At 40.7% G+C, this 19,289-nt stretch overlaps 1 protein-coding gene across 1 annotated transcript in view; it reads left to right on the top strand.

Annotated features, from left to right (window-relative positions):
• Positions 1 to 19,289, top strand: part of nphp4 (nephronophthisis 4) — a gene marked incomplete at both ends in the record, with an annotated part of 214,761 nt that overhangs the window by 132,666 nt on the left and 62,806 nt on the right. The window contains 3 exons of the mRNA XM_080030989.1: positions 3,164 to 3,321; positions 8,073 to 8,264; positions 12,628 to 12,815. Of these exons, the coding sequence (XP_079887115.1) occupies positions 3,164 to 3,321; positions 8,073 to 8,264; positions 12,628 to 12,815 (538 nt within the window). The remainder of the gene's footprint in view (positions 1 to 3,163; positions 3,322 to 8,072; positions 8,265 to 12,627; positions 12,816 to 19,289) is intronic.

Below are 19,289 nucleotides of genomic sequence, written 5' to 3'. Positions count from 1 at the left end.
CCGGGAATTGGCCACGGGACCCGTCCTCCCGTTTTTTTTTTTTAAATTATTTTAATTCATTAATAGTGGCCTTTACTAATAAAATATACTCTCGCCATCATGGCCTTTTCAGAAGGGAGGCTTTTGACGTGTCTGGTAATACATTTTCAATGACATGCGAGTGAGAGAGACGCACTACCGTTCTACAGACGTGGCGACAAGCGGCCGCACTAAACTTTTGTTACGTCTGTAACGCAGCTATTGACATGCGAGTGGAGAGAGAGAGAGCTGCAGTTCTACAGACGGAGCGACAAGCGGCTGCACTACAACTAAACTGGCTCGTCTGTGCTCCTCTCTCTCTCACACACACACACACACACGCGCGCGCTGGCAGCCTGGCACAGCTGAACAGTGTTTTACTTTTCTCTCCTCAATGAGATGGTGATATTCACCATTCTTCTGTATTCAAGTCAAGATTGTATGATGAACATAAAGCAGCCTGTTTCTTTTGCTGCTTTCTCTAGTAGCGACATGAATCTAATGAGATGAAACAGCTGGAGCATCGCTGTTCGCCCCGTTCCTTCCACCAAACACTAAAGTGAAACCTAGACCTAATCCACAAAGTAGACATTTAAACCAAACCAAACTGAATAACTAATCCACTTATTAACTAAACAAATGTTAACAATATGAGTAGATATTTAACAGCAGCGACACAGGGTTGTAAACAAAAGTTGTTTCCATGGTTACCGCACGGCGTTTCCTCGCGGAGCCTCCTATCTCCGCCGGTCCATGTCGAGTGCACAGACAGAACGTCTCCTCCCGTCTGAAAACGCCTTTAGATGACTTAACTTTTAATGCCCTTAGTTCATTCTAGAGCTAGCATCCAGTCTGCCCTGCGCATATGAGGCTATAACGTGCCCAATAAACCACTCGGCCGAGTACGTGGGCACAAAATAAAGTATTAAAAAGGCACTTCCGGTTTAACGGGAATTCCCGGGATCTCCCGGGAGGAGGCTCTTTTTTCCCGGGAATTGAAAAGGGTCAATTCCGGGAATTTTCAGCAACCCTAGTCCACATGTCACTGACTCACTCACCGATTTGCATTTGTTATTTCCAAGTAATTTACAAGCCGGACAAGTTGCTTCCTGCAGGTTTACACAGTTACTTCTATCTTATCCCATGCAGTTTGGCTTCAGGGCCCACCACTCTGCGGAAACAGCTAACTGTTTTTTCTTAGAGGAGGTCCGAGCAATGGTCGACAAGGGAGGTGTTGTTGGGGCTGTGTTTTTAGACCTTCGTAAAGCTTTCGACACAGTCAACCATCAGGTCCTTATTGCCAAACTGTCTGCTTTTAACTTCTCACCTTTAACACTCAAATGGATTGAGTCATATTTAACTGGTAGAAGTCAACATGTTTTTGTGAATAATCAACGTTCACCAGCTCTTAATTTATGCACTGGGGTACCACAAGGATCGATACTTGGCCCGCTTTTGTTCAGTCTGTATATTAATGATCTGCCGTTGGTTTGCCCTGATATCAAAATACAAATGTATGCAGACGACACTGTAGTATATGTGCATGCCAAAACAAAAGATCTGGCTGCTGCTAAACTCACCACAGCTATGGACCAGATCACTAATTGGCTAAACCATTCCTGCCACCAACTTAATGTTAATAAAACCGTAGGAATGTTTTTTACCAAAAGACAATGTAACATCGTGTCGAACATAACAATATCAGGTCAAAACATAAGTATTGTGCCACAATTTAAGTATCTGGGCATTATCATTGATTCTACTCTTTCTTTTAAAGCAATTAAACCAGCGTTTAAACCAATTTTAAATATATTAGAAATTCCCTAACTTTTAATGTTGCCAAACTTTACATGGATGCCATGATTATGTCACATCTTACATACTGTATGACAAGCTGGGGACAAACTAACAGTTTTTCATTGAAGCCATTAGCAACTCTTTACAAGAGAACACTCAAAGTGTTGGACCAGAAGCCTAACAGCTCACATCATTGTACTATATTAAATAACCGTAAACTGGTTTTCAAAAATTCTGCATAACACCGCTCCTCCTCCTTTAAAATCATTCATAATCCAACGTAACAGCAGCAATCAGATCACCAGAAGCACCACACGGGGTGACCTTCTAATCCCATTTAGAAAAAGCACATTTGGTCAACAATCATTTTCTGTTAGGGCACAAAATTGGAATTCACTGCCTACCACTATCAATGATATACATACATATTCCACCTTTACAGCACATCTTAAAACATGGCTGTCCGACAACTATAACTGCACACATTAATTTCTGTCAGACGTGATGTGTGTGTTTGATGTGTCATTGTTGCTGCCGCTCCATCTCTGCTACCTGCCTGCATGTTCTGCCCTATGTACTTTCAATGTGATCTTTGTGGCCTATTTTCCCTTGTCTCCTGTGTGTTTGTGTTGTTGTTGCATGAACTGCCTTGATATCTTAGCCATAATCTGTGCTTGCCTGTTTGTTCTTGCTCCAACTGTGTGCAATATGTTTGTTTGTCTTGTTCCCCTTCTTGCTCAGGCCTGCATGTATTGTAGGTTGCCTACTGACAACTGGCCGGGGACTACAGCTGGAAATTAGCCAAATAGGCTAAAGCTGCTCCTTCTCAAAGGGGACTGTCCACACAACTATAAACAAATAAACTAAACTAAACTATCTTGATAAATGCAATGAAAAATGCTCCAATACTGAGTTGAACACTGAGAGAGAACTATTGGTGGCTAAACAAACAGTATGTTTGAATTTTGTGAAAGTACAGTCAATGCAGGCATTCGCTAGCACTGAGCAAACATACATAGAACAGGGTAAGCTATTTGTGTGATCTGTGACACACAATTGTGGCTTCTATTTCCTGAAAACATGTATTTTTCTGTAAGTGTGGGCATGGAGCAGCCATAGTAGTATGCAGTTCCGACAATTCCATCTCCAGCTGTCTGATAGTGTAATAACACTTAGAATTTGATAGAGACATTAGCAATATGTCATTCGGTATTATTATGAATATGAACTCAATGGATGGCAGGTAGTTTGTCTTAATGACTTCTGGTGACTTCAAACTACCTTTTCATTTTTCAGCGTCTGTCTGTCTTACCATTCCCTGTGTCTGTTTCATCCCACTTTGGTCCAGGCCTACTTGGGAGTCAGCCACATGGCCCACCTGGAAGTGGACCTCCAGAGTGAGGGGGATGTGTCACCTTCATCTCAGGACGATGGAGTCCAACTCCAGGAGCTGCCCTTTACCCCTGTCCACGCTCCTGTCATCAGTCTGGGCTTGAATGTGCCTAGGTGAGACCCCCCTCTATTGTCTCCTAACAGGCGTGGGCAATGATCTGTTTTATAATGTTGTTATCCACAAAAATCCTTTCTAACTGTATAACTATATTCATCATTCCAAATCAAAGATCTTGTCAATTATTTACGCTTGATAACTTTACAGGAATTTAGTTTAGATCAGGCCGACTAACCCTATGCTCTGGTATTTTGAACCAATCACAACATTTCTCTGCCTGAACATTCTATAAAAACAATGACTGTCGCTATGGAGAACATTAAATATGGCCACGCCCACACAGTCCAGTCAAACCGTCTCTAGAACGTAAAAAAAGTAAAGGCATACTATGTGACATTTTAATGAAAAAAATAAATGATACAGTCACACAAAAATAATCCCTCTCAATGATCACATCCGCCCCACTATAATATGTGGTGGTGTGTTTATCTGCACAGTCCTCCTCTCTCTGGCTGTATTAGTAACATTTGTTGGTATTGTTTTGTAGACAGAAGACTCAGGTTTAAGCTCCACCCAAGCTCCTCCCTGCTGCTTCGCGGGGCCCAGAGCAGAAGCCTGTTGACAGGGGGAGGGGGGGAAGGGGTTAGCTTTGGTTAGCTCAGTAGCTAACACACTGATATGTACTGTATGTCTAGCTGGAAAGTGGTGGTGTCCTGTTGGTGCCTGCTCACCTGCTTGCACGGCTATCATATTTGATTTGTATTATTTAGAGCAGGTTTTCCAAAGGTCCTGAATCCAATATCTTGGAACTCTCTGCTCTCTGAAAGCAGAAACTTTGCCTGATCCTCCATGAGAAGTAAGGGAAATGTTGTCCTATATATTGCTGATGGAACCAGCTGCTGTAGCATTAATTGCAATACAGGGGGCCAGCTGTGACTTGTGCAATGGTAAGCACTGGCCAGTATAAAAGATAGATGGCTCTCAATGTGTAAGCCTTCAAAAATCTATTTGCTGAATACAGACTCGAATTCCGTGGCAGCACAGGACAGGTTGTTCTAGTGTATTCTAAATGTATGAAACTACTACCATTTGGGGACCTGTCCCTCCTTTGATTGATTTATATGTATATGGAGCTTTAGTTGGTAACACATTGTTTCCTTTGCATTAACCTAACCTCTTCATGGCTGCAAGGGACGAGTAAGTTTGTTCCTTGTGTTTGAATAGGAGAATATATTGAGTGAAGCCAATTTAAAAGATCCTTCTAACATGCTACAGTGGGATCCGGCCACGGTATCTCAGTGTGTAAGCTCTAGTACAGTCCTTCATTACCACAGCAGTTCACTGTCTTGCGATCTACAGAAGGGGTATTGATCGGCTCACTAATTGGCAGCTTGTGTTTCACAGAGGGTGACTATAGTGAGCGATGTTGTCAGTAAGTAAAGAGAATTCAGCTCAGAGCCAATTAAAAAAAAAAAAAAAAAAAAAACGGTTTTGTCAGCCATAACTTGGCTCTGTGGATTATGGTCTCAACATTGTTTTGTAACCGCCAAGAGGTTTTGAAAAGGATTTTTATAGAATGCAATGAATTAGGCCTCACAGTTTACTTTGCAGCTAATGATAGATTTGATAAGAGGATTTGATAATGGCGGACCAGGCTTGTCGAGGGGGGGACGCTTGGTGGAGAAAGCGCACCCTCCAAAAATAATGGTCACAGTAACTCGGCACCAAGGCATTGCATTAGTGCAGAGGGGTCTGTACATAAGCAGCTGGCAATGGAGATAGTTCCCACAATCTGGATCCAGAACCTCTTGCTCTACAGTTCAGTGAGCTGAAACAACTCTGTCTCTTCGCTCCGAGACAAACCATGACGTCTTAAGAAGTTTAATTGAAGTTGCTGCGCATATCTGATCCAGCCCCTCTTTGTAACTTAATTAAGATGTTAGTTTGAGCGATGGGGAAGAGAGAGGGGAAAACATGAAATTCACACATCTGCATAGAAAAGCCAATAGGACTGTTGCCTTAAAGGGATAGTTCAGTATTTTTTTATAGTGGGTTTTGTTTGAGGTTACTTATGCATAGTTAGTCTGTTTCCTTATGGAGATGACTGTCTGAGCGGTAGTTTTAAGAAGTTAGCCTTTTTGCTGTTTCAGAGGGGGCTGGCTGAAAAACACTTTTTCGCCCACGTATATAAATACTTAACTCAGAAATAAATATCCGTTCAATTGTTCACAAAATGTCGGATTTTTTCACTGCTGATTTGCAGACTGATATGCTGCACTTCACCGATGCATAATACACTCGGCTTAGTAATACAATAGCAAAATAAATGGCTGTCTGCCAGTGCTGTGTAGCGCATAGGTCTGCAAATCAGCGGTGAGAACATTTTTAAATTCAGTATACAATTGAACTGATATTTATTTTGAGGTAGGCATTTATATATTTGCTAAAAAACATTCTGCTGGCCCCCTGTGGACAGTACAAGTAGTAGGGGAGAGTGGCCTAAGTTGTGCCGGTGGGGAAGTTGTGCCACCCCTTGTTTCTAGAAAACCATAGAAGAAATTGGAAATGTGACCACATATCTAAGAAGAGCCATCCATTTAACTCATCCTGTAAAGAAGGGAGAAACATGGAATAAGATATAAGCACATTTAAGCTCAAAAAACAGTTTTTTGCCTTTCAAAGTAAAATTTCCATGATCAAGGTGTTTTGATTATTGTGTCTGAACAATTATAGACACGTTTGAAAACATTTGACACATGTTTTAGTGCTTTAGTATGCTACACTTTGTGTATAGTTAGCACGATATCAGCCCTAAACTGCTGCATCATGCTTATTATCCAAAATTCTGGGGTTGGGGTGATTTGTGCCAGAGGGCCTGGGGTGAGTTATAAGTAAGTAAGTAAGTAAAATGTATTTATAAAAGCACATAACAGTTTGCACTGTCCAAAGTGCTGAACATAGTGCATTCAGTAGGTAAAAAATGAAGGTAAAATAACAATAACCAAAATAAAAGACATAAAGCCCAGACATCCACATATAAACACAGCTAGTAGTGCAGAGGTAAGATAGTTAATGGGAGGAAAAGCCAGGTTGTACAGATGGGTTTTGAACCTTGATTTAAAGGCAGAAATGGAGGGGGAATCGCATATGCCAGGTGGCATTTGTTTCTACAAGGGCGGAGCAGCTAGTGCAAAGTACATTTCTGAGAGTTGTGCCATTGGCATGGCTGTATACGCTGGTCACCAAAAGAAAGTGATTGTCTACAGTAGCTCAGAAGAGAGTCACATCTCCATTCCACTTAACGACACCACTGATGAGGGTTCAGATGGCCAGAAAGATGATGATGGTGACTTTGTCATTGTGAGCTTTGCAGGTAAAACCATTAGATCTGCTAGGCCTTGTTTAAGAAAATTGTCCTTCAATCTTTGTAAAATATTTACTTTATTTACTTTAAATAAACCGTAAGTAAGTGATTGTCTAATGGATTTGTCTTGCATTACAGTTTATGAGATATATATCAATGGCACAATTTACCCCATGGTATTCTCTCCAACGGCACAACTTACACCACACCGGGGGCAAGTTGTGCCACAAGACAACTTTTTTTTCGGAAAGCTATATTTCTTTAACAGTTTATTCCACATCCAAAGTTTTTATTGCCAGGGATGCACAACACCCTGAAATATATGTACATATTTGAGTTGGAGACTTTACTGTCAAGGTCTCACTTTAAAATCACGTTGAGCAAAAAGTGGCACAACTTAGGCCACTCTCCCCTACCAAAGACAACCCCACTTCAAAAATACCGCACTATCCCTTTAATTAGTTTGATCAAGGTTCCGTTTTCGTTCTTTCACAAGTGCGACGCTGTTTGCTTGACTGTTTTTGACCAACCTGGACAACCGGCAGCATCACTGTCATGATAAGCCAAAACATTATGGTTCATTCTTCCCCAGTGCTTGCACTTTAGCCCGGGCCCATCTGTGCACTGTGTGTTTATCCTACCCAGAATGTTTGGTGTCCGCGTTGAAAGTATAAGTTATGAGTGTTTCCGTAGTTGTGGGGAAAAAAACAGGTGGCCACCATGATTAGAGATAACTGCCAATTATGCTTGAATGTCCTGAGGGAGCACTTTGGCGCTTGTTCCCTCTCCCCCTGTAAGTGTTCTTGTGGCGCCGCTGCTTGAATGATACTGCTGACACGCCCGTGCTGTACTAATCATTGTTTAGCAGTATTTTGAGTCAGGTCCAACCAGGTACTCAAAGTCAGCTTCAATTTCATTTGACAGGCGTAGAGGTCTTACTGAAATGAAATGTTTAAAAAATAAACTGCGAAGCCAATGTCTTTTGGGAAAACAATTGCAACAATTACTATTACTATAATGTATGTATTTGCGTGCACTCTTTATTATATTGTGCACACACACATATTGTGTTTATTTAGTCCTGTGTTAAGTCCGCTTTTTTCTGTATTAAAAAAAGGCAGCTTCAGTTGAACAGGTTGAAGTGAGTAAAACTGAAACTATCTCCTGAAAGACCAATGTCTTCTTGAGCGAGAAGAAATGGAACTGATCCAAGATCAACTGAACTGAGTTTTAAACCATTCCTCTCACATCCAAACCTTTTTCTCTGCCTCATTTACGACCGCAAATCACCCGAGTGAGACTAAACACATTACCTCCTGCTGCTCGTAAAGCATGGGGGAACGTCATCTGCTGAGCTCTTTTCAGCTCGGAGAATGATGGATGTGTGCTCACACTACTCTGGAAGAAGCTTGCTCTAACCCAACTCTTTTCTTTCTCCTTTAGTTCCTCTTCAGTCAGCTCCAGGAGCTCCTTGGCCCACCTCTTCTCTGCAGGCTTCCCAGACATAGTGGACCGTAGTGGGCAGGTGGCGGACGTCCTGGACCCCACTGAGCCCGTGAACTTTGACCCCCAGCGGGAGGACACTGACCCTCTACAGGGGAACCTGCTGGTGTTCCAGTTTCTGGCATTTACCAGGTGAGGCCTGCTGTGCTGGCTCACATGAAGCCTTGTTTCCATTAGGTGCTGTGGTTGCAGTGCCCTCCTCAAACAAACTGTGTTTCTCAGTGGAAACAAGGCATAAGACTGCAGTGCTTCTATTGAATAGCTCATAAACCGCCCAATGTGTGGTATAAAGGTGGCCTCTATGTTGTGATAGATTAAGTAATATGGTCTTGAAGTATTATTGTCACTATAACCATTTGTGTCCAGGAATTTCAGAGCTGTAGTGGTTGCGGGCATTGACTTGACAGCAGCGTACTCCCATCTCACACTGAGACACTTTGCATTTTGGTTGACGGCCAAGAGCAAAGTCCCGGCGGCATTGAGATATCTTTATCTTTATTTATTTATTTTTTGTAATGAACTTGCAGCCCGAATCTTCAATACAAGCATTAAGTCCTGCCAGTCGTCTTCCACACACGTCAAGTACATATACCCACATACAGAACACACACATAAACCCATTTTCCCTCGCTGCACGGGCTGAATAGTAGTACGTCTGTCAGCGGGCCATCACAAAAACCCTGGAGCCTGCGTCCCCTCTGTCAGCAGCTGACAGTTGAGGGGGTGGGGGGGGGGGGTGTGGGGGGGGGGGGTGAAGGATGGGTAGGGAACACAGCATTCTCTCTCTGTGTGTCCTTCTGTCTTGTCATCTGCACTGTCAGCAGTTTGATAGACCCAACTCACATCTGTCTTGTTCATCAGAGACTCACCACCATAACTTCCCATGTGCTACCAACCTCAACACTCTAATAATGTCTCGCTGTTAACAGACTTGTGCATTGTGCTGTGTGAAGTGACGGAACTCTTTTCTTTCGGTTAGAATAAATACATGTGGATAGAGATGTCTCTTTTCCATGACAAATGTGGCATCCCAGGGAATCTTGTAGATCTGCCCAAGATATACCCAGATCAACTCACTTGGATTACTCTATACCTCCATTACTTCTGTTGTCGACATGGTGTGTGTGTGTCAGAGCCGGCCCAAGCCTTCATGGGGCCCTAAGTGAAATATGATTAGGGGGGCCCCTCTCCAATGTTAGCGCTGCTGAAACTATAGATCTTTGTTAAATATCATTCACACACCCAGTGTTTTCCGCTAGTGCCTCCACTGTGCAGCTGTGCGAAAATATTAGACAGCCGAGATTCAGACCCTCCTAGGGGGGTCCGGGGGTATGCCCCCCGGGAGTTTTTTTTAACCTTTTTAAAGTGAAATGCATGAATCTGGTGCACTTCTTTTTTTTTGGAGGGGGCCCCTTAGTTCCGCTTAGTTCGCTTATGCCTCGGGCCGGCTCTGGTGTGTGTGCTTCAGACGAAGAATTGCTCACTTTTGGTACTACCTCGTAGTGGCCACCGGAAGCTACTGCAATGTGTGTCACTTCCGCATTGGATGCTGGTAGAAATCGCTGTGGTTGGAGCTTGGATGTAACACGTTTTCTGCCTCCAGGTTTCCCCCTGCACAGCATCAGTTCCTGCTTTATTTCCTACAGGTTGGCAATTAAATCCCCTTCCTTTACTGCAGGAAGACGACTTTGATACTAGAATCTAGTCATCTTGTAAGATTACAACAGTAAATATAACACAGCCTCTGGGTATTTTTCGAGACTCCCAGCATATTATCAGTCAGGAGACAGGGTAACAAAACAGACATTTTAATATCAGAAAGTATGGATTTTTTACTTTAATATCTGTGTATTGTGTAGTTATGGAAGCTTATTTGATTTTTCATGTTGTTGTTGTCAAGACCACCTTAGGGCATCCTGAAACCACATACACATACCACATTACATTACATGATTATGACAAACGGGCCTGTCAGGAAGGGATTTAGGCAGCCGCAGCAGCAGTAGAATGGGAGCCCATGGATAAGCACTGTCATTTCTACCTCTCCACCAGGTGCTATAATTATCAATATTTCTGTTTACATGAATGAATATAAATGTCCACTCCTCTGTGAAGATGGAGCAGCGGAATATCGGGAGTGTGTGATTGATTGGCAGGTCACACAACACTTGTATTAGAATCTGCAGTGAGTGGTTGTGGGGGGGTCTACCAGCACACTCCAGCTTGTTTTTCTTTTGTCCTCATTATCAATTAGAAAATGACTGATTGTTAATTAGATCATCACATGGAAACAGGAAAAAACTCACCCCTTGTCCACCATACAAATGTGTTTTCAGTGCTATATTGAATAGTTGTAGACTTTTTGGTGGCCAATGCCATTAGCAGCTTGAAGTGTGTGTGTGTGTGTGTGTGTGTGTGTGTGTGTGTGTGCGTGTGTGTGCGTGTGCGCTGATGTCGATGCTGCTTCTATTTTTTAACCCTTAGGGCCCGTTATAAGATTAGGCACACTTGTACCGCTAAGGTCCGTAATATGGACATTTCATTGAGGTAGCTATAAAAAATTGTACATTATTTTTTTGCCAATTCTTTTCCCCTACATCCGACCTAACTATTAATTTTAAATATTCATGAATTTTAAAAGATTTAACCCTTTAAATGCCAGGTTTTAGTCATGATGCCATCGAATTTTAGATGAAAAAAACTGAAAAAAATTATTATTTTCAAAATACTACATGCAAACTATTTTTTTTTGTGTTGATTTATTAGGCCTGGGATATGTCAATGATGAGCAGGAAAACTGATTTTCAGGCATTATTATTTTTTGTGCAGTGTGAAATACTAAGGTCCGTAAAATGGACATTTCATTGAGGTAGCTATAAAAATTGTTATACATTCTTTATTTCTTTTACTTTTTTTTCGCCAAGTCTTTTCCCCTACATCTTACCTAACTATTAATATAAAATATTCATGAATTTTAAAAGATTTTAACCCTTTAATTGACAGGTTTTTGTCATGATGCCATCGTATTTTGGATTTAAAAAAACAGATTTTTAGGCATTATTATTTTTTGTACAGTGTTATAAACTGACACTCACACCGCTAAGGTACGTAAAATGGACTTTTCAAAAAGGTAGCTATAAAGAATATTATACATCGATATTTTTCCAACTTTTTTAGACTTGATTTTTAAACCAACATCAGTATTCATCATAAATTTAATTTCTGTGTTAGGAAAATAACCTCACCTGCAGTCCATGTACATTTTCCACTTTTTTTTATTATCCAGAAGTGAACAGTGAACTAGCCAGGAACAGTGTAAATAGCATGTTTTTTCTCCATATGCCAAATATGGTAAAAATGACGTAATATGGTGGAGAGTAGTAAAAATTATCAATTCCAAGGTAAAATCCCAGATTGACACCCAGATATAAAAAAAATGCATCAATTATGCTTTAATGGCAGTGGGTTGAAAAAATGGTGTTTGAATGGGTGTTAATGGACGTTGTATGGACCTTAGCAGTCTGAATGTAACTCTTGTTTGTATACAGTGTATTTTAGCCTTACTGTAGGAGCTGAGCTGGAAATAACATTATGATATAAAAATACACTTTCTTACCAGATTTCATGCCATATGCATGAACACAGCCAAAATTATCAGAAAAACTTAAATTAAATGTCCGTAAAATGGACTAAAGGAGTCAAGCTACCCACTTATTATGAATCTGTAGTGCTGAGTTAGTACCAACTCAATCAGCAGTCCAATTTATAGCCACCTTTAGGTTGTGATTTACCTCCCTGTGTTCTGATCCTCATTTTAATTATTGGGTTTTCACTTTTAAGTGGCTGCAAAGCTGAATTACTGACTCTGGTAGGATGTGCAAGACACGCACATTTGATATTTTATTTCCTGGAATTGTCTAAGGTAAATCATTAGTTGAAGTGAGTAAGATTTACGTTACTAGGTTTCTTAATGACATTTCAAATATGAATACCACTCTACTCACAGATTTAGTAATAAAAGTATCACCGTAAGTGTTTAGATGATTGTATTCACGTTGGTAAATCAATCAGTGTGCATTTTATTTACACCCAGCATTGCCACTTTAAAATATTGCAGGACTAGCCAGCATTAGACACACGCACGCACGCACGCACGCAAACACACACACACACACACACACACACACACACACACACACACACACACACACACACACACACCAAACAGTCACTGACAAGGACTATAATGTGCAATATTGAAAATAACTCTTTTAATTTTTAGCCTACTACTGACGGCAGTTGTATCTTGCTAACGTGTGTCTGAATTGATTTGTCTGTCATTGTCTTATGTTGGTGTGATTATAACTTTGTTTGTTGCTGTTTTAATGAGAGTGCAACACAAATTTATATTGTAGCAACACAATGGCAAATAAACTTTCTTATGTCCTCCATGTTATTTTCTGACTCCTCCTTCTTCCCTCCGTCTCTCTGACAGAATACCGACGGCGGGCGTGGGTCCTGATTGGCCCGACAATGTCTACTTCACCTTCCAGTTCTACCGCTTTCCACCAATCACGTCGCAGCAGCTCAAACTGCTGACCAGTGACAAGGTCCAGCAGAAAGCCAGTCATCCACTCCCCTGTGTGCTGGCCCTTATCAACAAGGATGGCACTGTCAGCTCTGGTAAGGATCCGCCCCGCTTCACTGTCCATACTTTAATTTTGCTCCTGTGTATAGCCCCAAGCTAACTACCAACAGTTTACTATGGGCATTAAAGACAACTGGTGCTATTTTTTCTAGTTTATCAAAGTGGACAATAATCTGGAGTTAAAGTTGAGCTGGTTCCAAATCCATGCTGTTTGGTAGCGCTGCCCAAGTCCATCATTGGAATCATCAATCTGAACCGACGCAGCAGACGTAAATTCTTCAAGTCGCGATTATTATAATTTTTAATTTTTTTCGGTCAGTCATTGTGCATTATCAATGAAACAGAATTAAAGCAAAACCCTGACGTAATCATGCCAGGCCAGTGTCACGTCAAAAACCATTGACAGAACATAGTGAGCATTCACCTTGAGCATCTTTCTTGAGCGAGTGACAAAACTAAACTGGAAATGGCAAAAGCGAAGAACCAATGCGGATTCAAATGTTTGCGTTCACTGTATTGATGCTCCTCCATTCGGCGTAGTACTGGTGTAGTAAAGCCTTTTAAACAAACCAAACCCTTTCTAGCCCGCAGGCATCTCACATGTATTTGTAGACGGCAGGCCTAATAACTCAAAAGCACTTTTCTGATTGACGAATAGTATCGCGTATAGACCTAATACAATTCTGAGTCGGTGACAGCTCTAGTGTTAGGTGCGTTCATGACCATGCCAGAAGCTGGGGAAAATCGCAATTATCTAATACGCCCATACGCTAGTGAGTCCCTGCCATTGATTTACAAACTGTGTTGTTTATCTGCTGCCGATTGCGGATATAAACCGGGCTGTGATTTACGATACAGCACAGCAGGTTTTACATTTTACAATCATCAGTGGCTACAAAATGCAAACTGGATCCATGATGCTGCGCCATGTTTCTCCAAAGCTGACGCACTTCTTCTTCAATCAGCAGAGCGGGCGCCGGTTGATGTCAAGTCTATTCATGTATCGCAACTAATGAAATGGAAGAGATATTACTGCTTCTGACAGAGCGTGATATTGAACACACAAACAATCCCTCTCCCCCCCCCCTTTATTCCCACGCCTACCCATATTCCCCATTCCCCTAGACATACACTCTCACAGTTTAACTCTGTCAATATTTCTTTGTCTGTCTTATGCGTCTGCTCAGTGTATATCTTCCACAAAGCCCTCCCACATACTTCCAAGTCATTCTATTGGCTGGGAGCATTTCTCCTGTTTATTCAACAACTGTCAAACTGCCAAAGCTTCCCTTTTTCTCATTTGACATATCTGGCGTTACGTTTATCATTGGGTGTGTTTGTTAATTCACAGCATTTCTTATTGTTAAATGAGACAATTGATCCCCCCCGGTACATCTGCAGTGAACCACCCAAAAAAGAGTTGTGTACAATAGTTTATCTACATAAACATAAGAGCATCGATTTCTCTAAAAGATTGTAGGTAACACTTTACAATAAGGGTACATGAATTAACTGTTAGTTAACACTTAATTAAGGCTTAATTATTATTTACTAAACATTACTTTACTGTTAAGAAATTCTTAGTAAATTCTTAATGAAAATAAACTAAGCATTAACTAAATGTTAAGCTTAGTTTATGCTTAACCAAGCATTAGTTAACAAAGTATTAACTAACCGTAAATAACTATGCATTAACACTTACTTAATGCTTACTAGGGATAAACTAGGTAACTTACCATTAATAACATTAAAGGAATACTTCACCCATACGGAACCGGTGTTCTATCATTATAAAATCACTATTATAATATAATGAATCAGGTTTTTCTTCCCTCAGTCTTCCCTAAATCTTCCCTTGGCCCAGCTGTCCTGTTAATCCTAACCCTTACTGTGATGTCACAAGAAGGAAACTGTAGGGTTAGACAGTGAGACCATATAACACTATTTCTGCCTTTTCTCAGGCTAGGATGATCCGATTTAATTTTTTTTTTTTGCACATTTATACTAAATAGGATCTCCGAGTTCAATACACCTTCATATTCCAACTGGTGAAGTCGGTCTTTAACTTAGCATTAACTAACAGATCATTACTATAGCCTTATTGCAAAGTGTTACCAGATGTTATTATAGTTTGTCATGTCAATTTGACATAAAAAGCTAAACTGAGTGGATTCATATGCAAATTCTGCTGTGATTTTACATCCGCTTTTATCATTATGTTATCACAAGCTAATGCTGTATGTGACAGGTTTGTCAATATATTGAAATGCTGTAATATTCTCAACATATTCATTTGACTGAATATAACAGATTACAGTCAACACGCTGAACAAATGAACAGTCAGACTTGAGGAGATTATTTGATTCTATTTTATTGGAGGGATGGTCATTTGGTTTAATGTTAGAGAGAGAGAAAGAGAGAGCAAAGGGTGTACAAGATGAAAGAAAACTAAAAGTTTACTTTACTTTCCTTGTTATTTCTATGCAGTTACTTGCCAAAGCAGAAAAACACACAGCAGACAGAATGCCTAGGCAGAACTTGTTTACTCAGAAAAAAAAATCCATATGATTGAGTGTGTACGTTTATTAGATAAGAATAACACATTCTTCCACTTACCAATACAACTTTTAAGTCACCACACTGTATGTCCTTTGAATCAGCTGTTTATCCCTTCACCTTCACACTATGTGGGTGTTGCTGAGGGTGAAGTGTGAATTGGTTTGTATCGCTAGTTTGGTAGATAACTGTGGAAACCCCGGTCAAAAAAAGGTGAGAGTCCACCGCTTCCCCTACAGCACCAATAAGGCAGCCATCACGATCCATAGCTTATAGTTAATAATGTCAGTTAGACTTTAAAGGTGAAGTATGCGATTTATTTATGTTAATATAAGTGTTAAATCGCTCTTTATTTGTACAGTGATCACTTATATAGTGTGCCCGTTTCATAAAGCCGATCTCTCAGTCACTCGCTCTGCATGTAATCGGCAAATAAACTTTTCAGGGATCCCACTACTAATAACCAATCAGAAGAGAGAACGCTATACACCGGCACCCGTCTCACTGCCGGTGCACGTGCAGAGCGACAGATCGGTGAAAGTGTATGCGCCTACAATGGCGGAGCAGGTAAAAATCCTTCCCAATTTCTGTTTTGATGGTTTTTATCATGTTTTATCACACTTATGGATCTGAGATGATGCTAGATAACTCGCTGCTTGAAGACTGCAGTGCATTAATGTGGTGACGTGGGGACGAGCGAGGGGACTGCTAACTGCAGTCACTGTCAGGAAGTCAGCTAAACCGACCATTCCGCTTACTGAACCTTTAATAATGTCAGTTAGACTTTATGTATACATTGTTGTTTGACCAACACTTCAGTCATTCTACCCAGTTGTTGACTCCTCTCTACTCCCTCTATGTAGGGGGATTTTCACTTTGTGGTCTCATTCTGCGCAATTTTGGGTCAGGTCATGGTAAAGCAAGTGAGTCAAGTCGATCTTGGGCACTGGATGGACATTCAATGTGTAATCATCCAAATTGACTTACTGTATGTGTACACAGTGATTGCTGTTCAGAAGAGTTTGTATACAATAGTCTTGATTCAATCAATCAATATTTGTATCTTCTTTTTGTATGGGATAGATGGTTATTTTAAGTGTGTCTTTATAACGTGCCTTGTTAAACGTTAGTGGTGTAGGCTACTGTTTGCTTATCGCCGGGCCCCAGAATGCCGCTGTGTGTTGTTTTGGGGTGTGTCTCTACTGCCGTGTACAGGCAGGCAGCATTATAACAGCTGACGGGAGGGGGAAAAAATGAAACAAAAATGGCTGATGAAAGAGAGTCATCACAGCGGTCCTTTAGACAGCGGTCAAGAAAACCTTTTTGCTTTGCTTTATGCTGCTCTCACCTTTTTATCTCTCTCCCTCTTTTACTAGCCCACACCTATAGCTCTACACAACACACACGTTCATTCTCACACATTTTAGTGATGGGCAATAAATTACTACATATTAGCATCTCTGTTGCTTTGTTTAGGGTCATAGTGAAGGTGTGTACCAGAAAACAACAGGCAACATTATACTCCTCTGTGAAAAATGTGTAGTATTGAGTTGATTGATTGTTTTTTCATTTTCTAGTGGCCAGTACTGTGTGCTACTCCCTCCATGTTTCATTGTTGAGATAAGCTGTTGTTATTCAGTGGGCTTTTCTAGTTTGTTCTTTCTTGTAGTGTTGAAAAATGATTGCAGAAGAGGCCTGTCTAACCCAATGAGCATCAAACCAAAGTCTCTGACATGTTTGACTGGCGCATGTTTATAACTATTATGACAACCACTCACCAATCGGGTTATTCCTTCAACAAAATGTCTTTCAATTCATCCAACTTAACCATATCCTTTTTTTACCCACTAAAGATAGCATTTTTCCGACAGTGATTTTATAATATACACCCACAGAAAAAATTAAGAGACCAATCTGGATTTTTCTTATATCTTCATCTCTACATTACTTATTGAAAATGCTCTACATGACAATATATTTTTTATGAATTTGGTATAAATGTTGTCTTGTCAGTAGGTGATATTATAAAATCTAAATGTTATTTTACTCAAACATTGAGTCCCGGAATCCAAGATGGCAGCACGCCTGTACCTGTGTGACTGACTACCTGTGTAACCTGTGTGTGTTTAAGTGTGAGTGGTTAGTGTCAGTGTTAAGGATACATCTGTTCATTTTCAACATAACCTACCGACCAATTTGCAAGTTGTTCGGAGAATACAGCCACTTAATGCCCGTTGTTGGTCAGTCTGAAGATCCGTGACTGGAAACGCAGTTTGGAAACTGTCTCAGTCTGAGCATTCAAATTGACGCTTTACTAAAGCGTGGCCAGACCAGACACAAACAAGCCCGTTTGAATGGGAGCCCGTCCGTCGTGCTGTGGAATTGGATCATCTGTGCGGTGTATCCTGCATTGTCGCTGATTGTGGAGGACCTGGAACTGAGGTCTGTCAGGACGAAGAAGCGCTGTTCTCCCGGGCCTGCTAGAACGCTGACACATCGTTGATTTTGATGGGTCCAAATTTCCGATGACAAAGGAAAGTGCTTCTATCTTTGGATGCTGATGTTTGAAACTGTAATCCATTTCTTTTTAGCCGCTGACTAGTCCGGAGTTTAATTCATTTATTCCAAATGTTTTGTTTCACCAAATGTTTTGTTTCTTCCTGTTTACGTGCAACGTCACGCAATGTCATTGACGGACTGGATTATTCTTGCACCAACTTGTCAGCATGTTTTTCTCAGCACCTCTTCTACTTTTATTGACTGTTCCACTCCCAAATAATGACAATCTTTTAATATTGTTCCACTGGACGTAATTGAGGTCTATAGAGCCCTAAAACATTTGGACCCTGCAGGTCCTGACAAGCTTGAGCCATTATTTTTTAAGTTGGCTGTAGACTTTATAGCAGAACCTCTTACCCACATTTTTAATCTGACATTTTCTAATAATTAGATTCCTAACATTTGGAAATCTGCATATGTCCTGCCTTTGTTGAAAGGAGGTGATCCTACAGTTTTAAACAATTACAGGCCTATTTCTAAACTATGTGTTTTAGCTAAAGTCCTTGAAAAGTGTGTCAGTGACCAACTGAAAGACTTTTTAGACGTGAATAATATTTTATCCCAACACCAGTCAGGTTTTAGAAAACGACACAGCACAATTACTGCAACATTAAAAGTTGTTAATGATATGATATAATTGAATCACTGGATTGTAAAAAGTATTGTGCTGCTGTTTTTATTGATCTTTCTAAGGCATTTGATACTGTAGACCAGGGGTGCCCATTACGCATTGTGGGTAGATCGCCATGGCATTCTGGCTCAATATAGGCTCCTAATCTTTGAAGGCCCCGAACAACTTTATTTAAAAAAAGAAACAATTGACTTGCTCATTACAGGCCCCTAACCTTAGTAGGTGTGGGGGGGGGAGGGCTTAGAGAGATCTGGCACCAGTACATTTTTGATATTTTTTAAATTACATTGTTCGTGGCTACGAAGATCAGGGGCCTATATTGAGCTATACTGTATTAAAAAAAAACTTCACAGAGAGATACATTTTTTCTTTCTGCTTTTTGGTAATTCTGTGTCCCCAAATTATTCCAGAAAATAGTACTAAATAGCTCACATAGGACACAGCTGATTTACCCTTAGTATTCTTCTCAAAATGCACCAGATTGATGGCCTGGAAATCCAGACCCTGATATCTTGAACGATAGAGGGTCTGGCCACGATCAATAGTAATTTCCAACTCAAGGGGCGGCTCCTACTCGTGCATTTCAAATGCCACTGCACGCAGTTGGATAGCACTACAACCAATCAGAGCGATGCACAAGGTGACGTAAGCCCCTTTCGTTTAGCGAACAGCTGTTAAACTGTTAAATTAAACGTTAGGGATGTGTTACAGATGTTGGTACCCAGAGCTAGAACTGAGTTAGGGAAAAAGGCCTTTAAATAT

The sequence above is a fragment of the Ammodytes marinus genome, assembly GCF_949987685.1.
Source record: "Ammodytes marinus genome assembly, chromosome: 7".
NCBI lineage: Eukaryota > Metazoa > Chordata > Actinopteri > Uranoscopiformes > Ammodytidae > Ammodytes > Ammodytes marinus.
The sequence above is the reverse complement of the archived record's forward strand: the minus strand, read 5'-3'. Positions and strand labels throughout refer to the sequence as shown.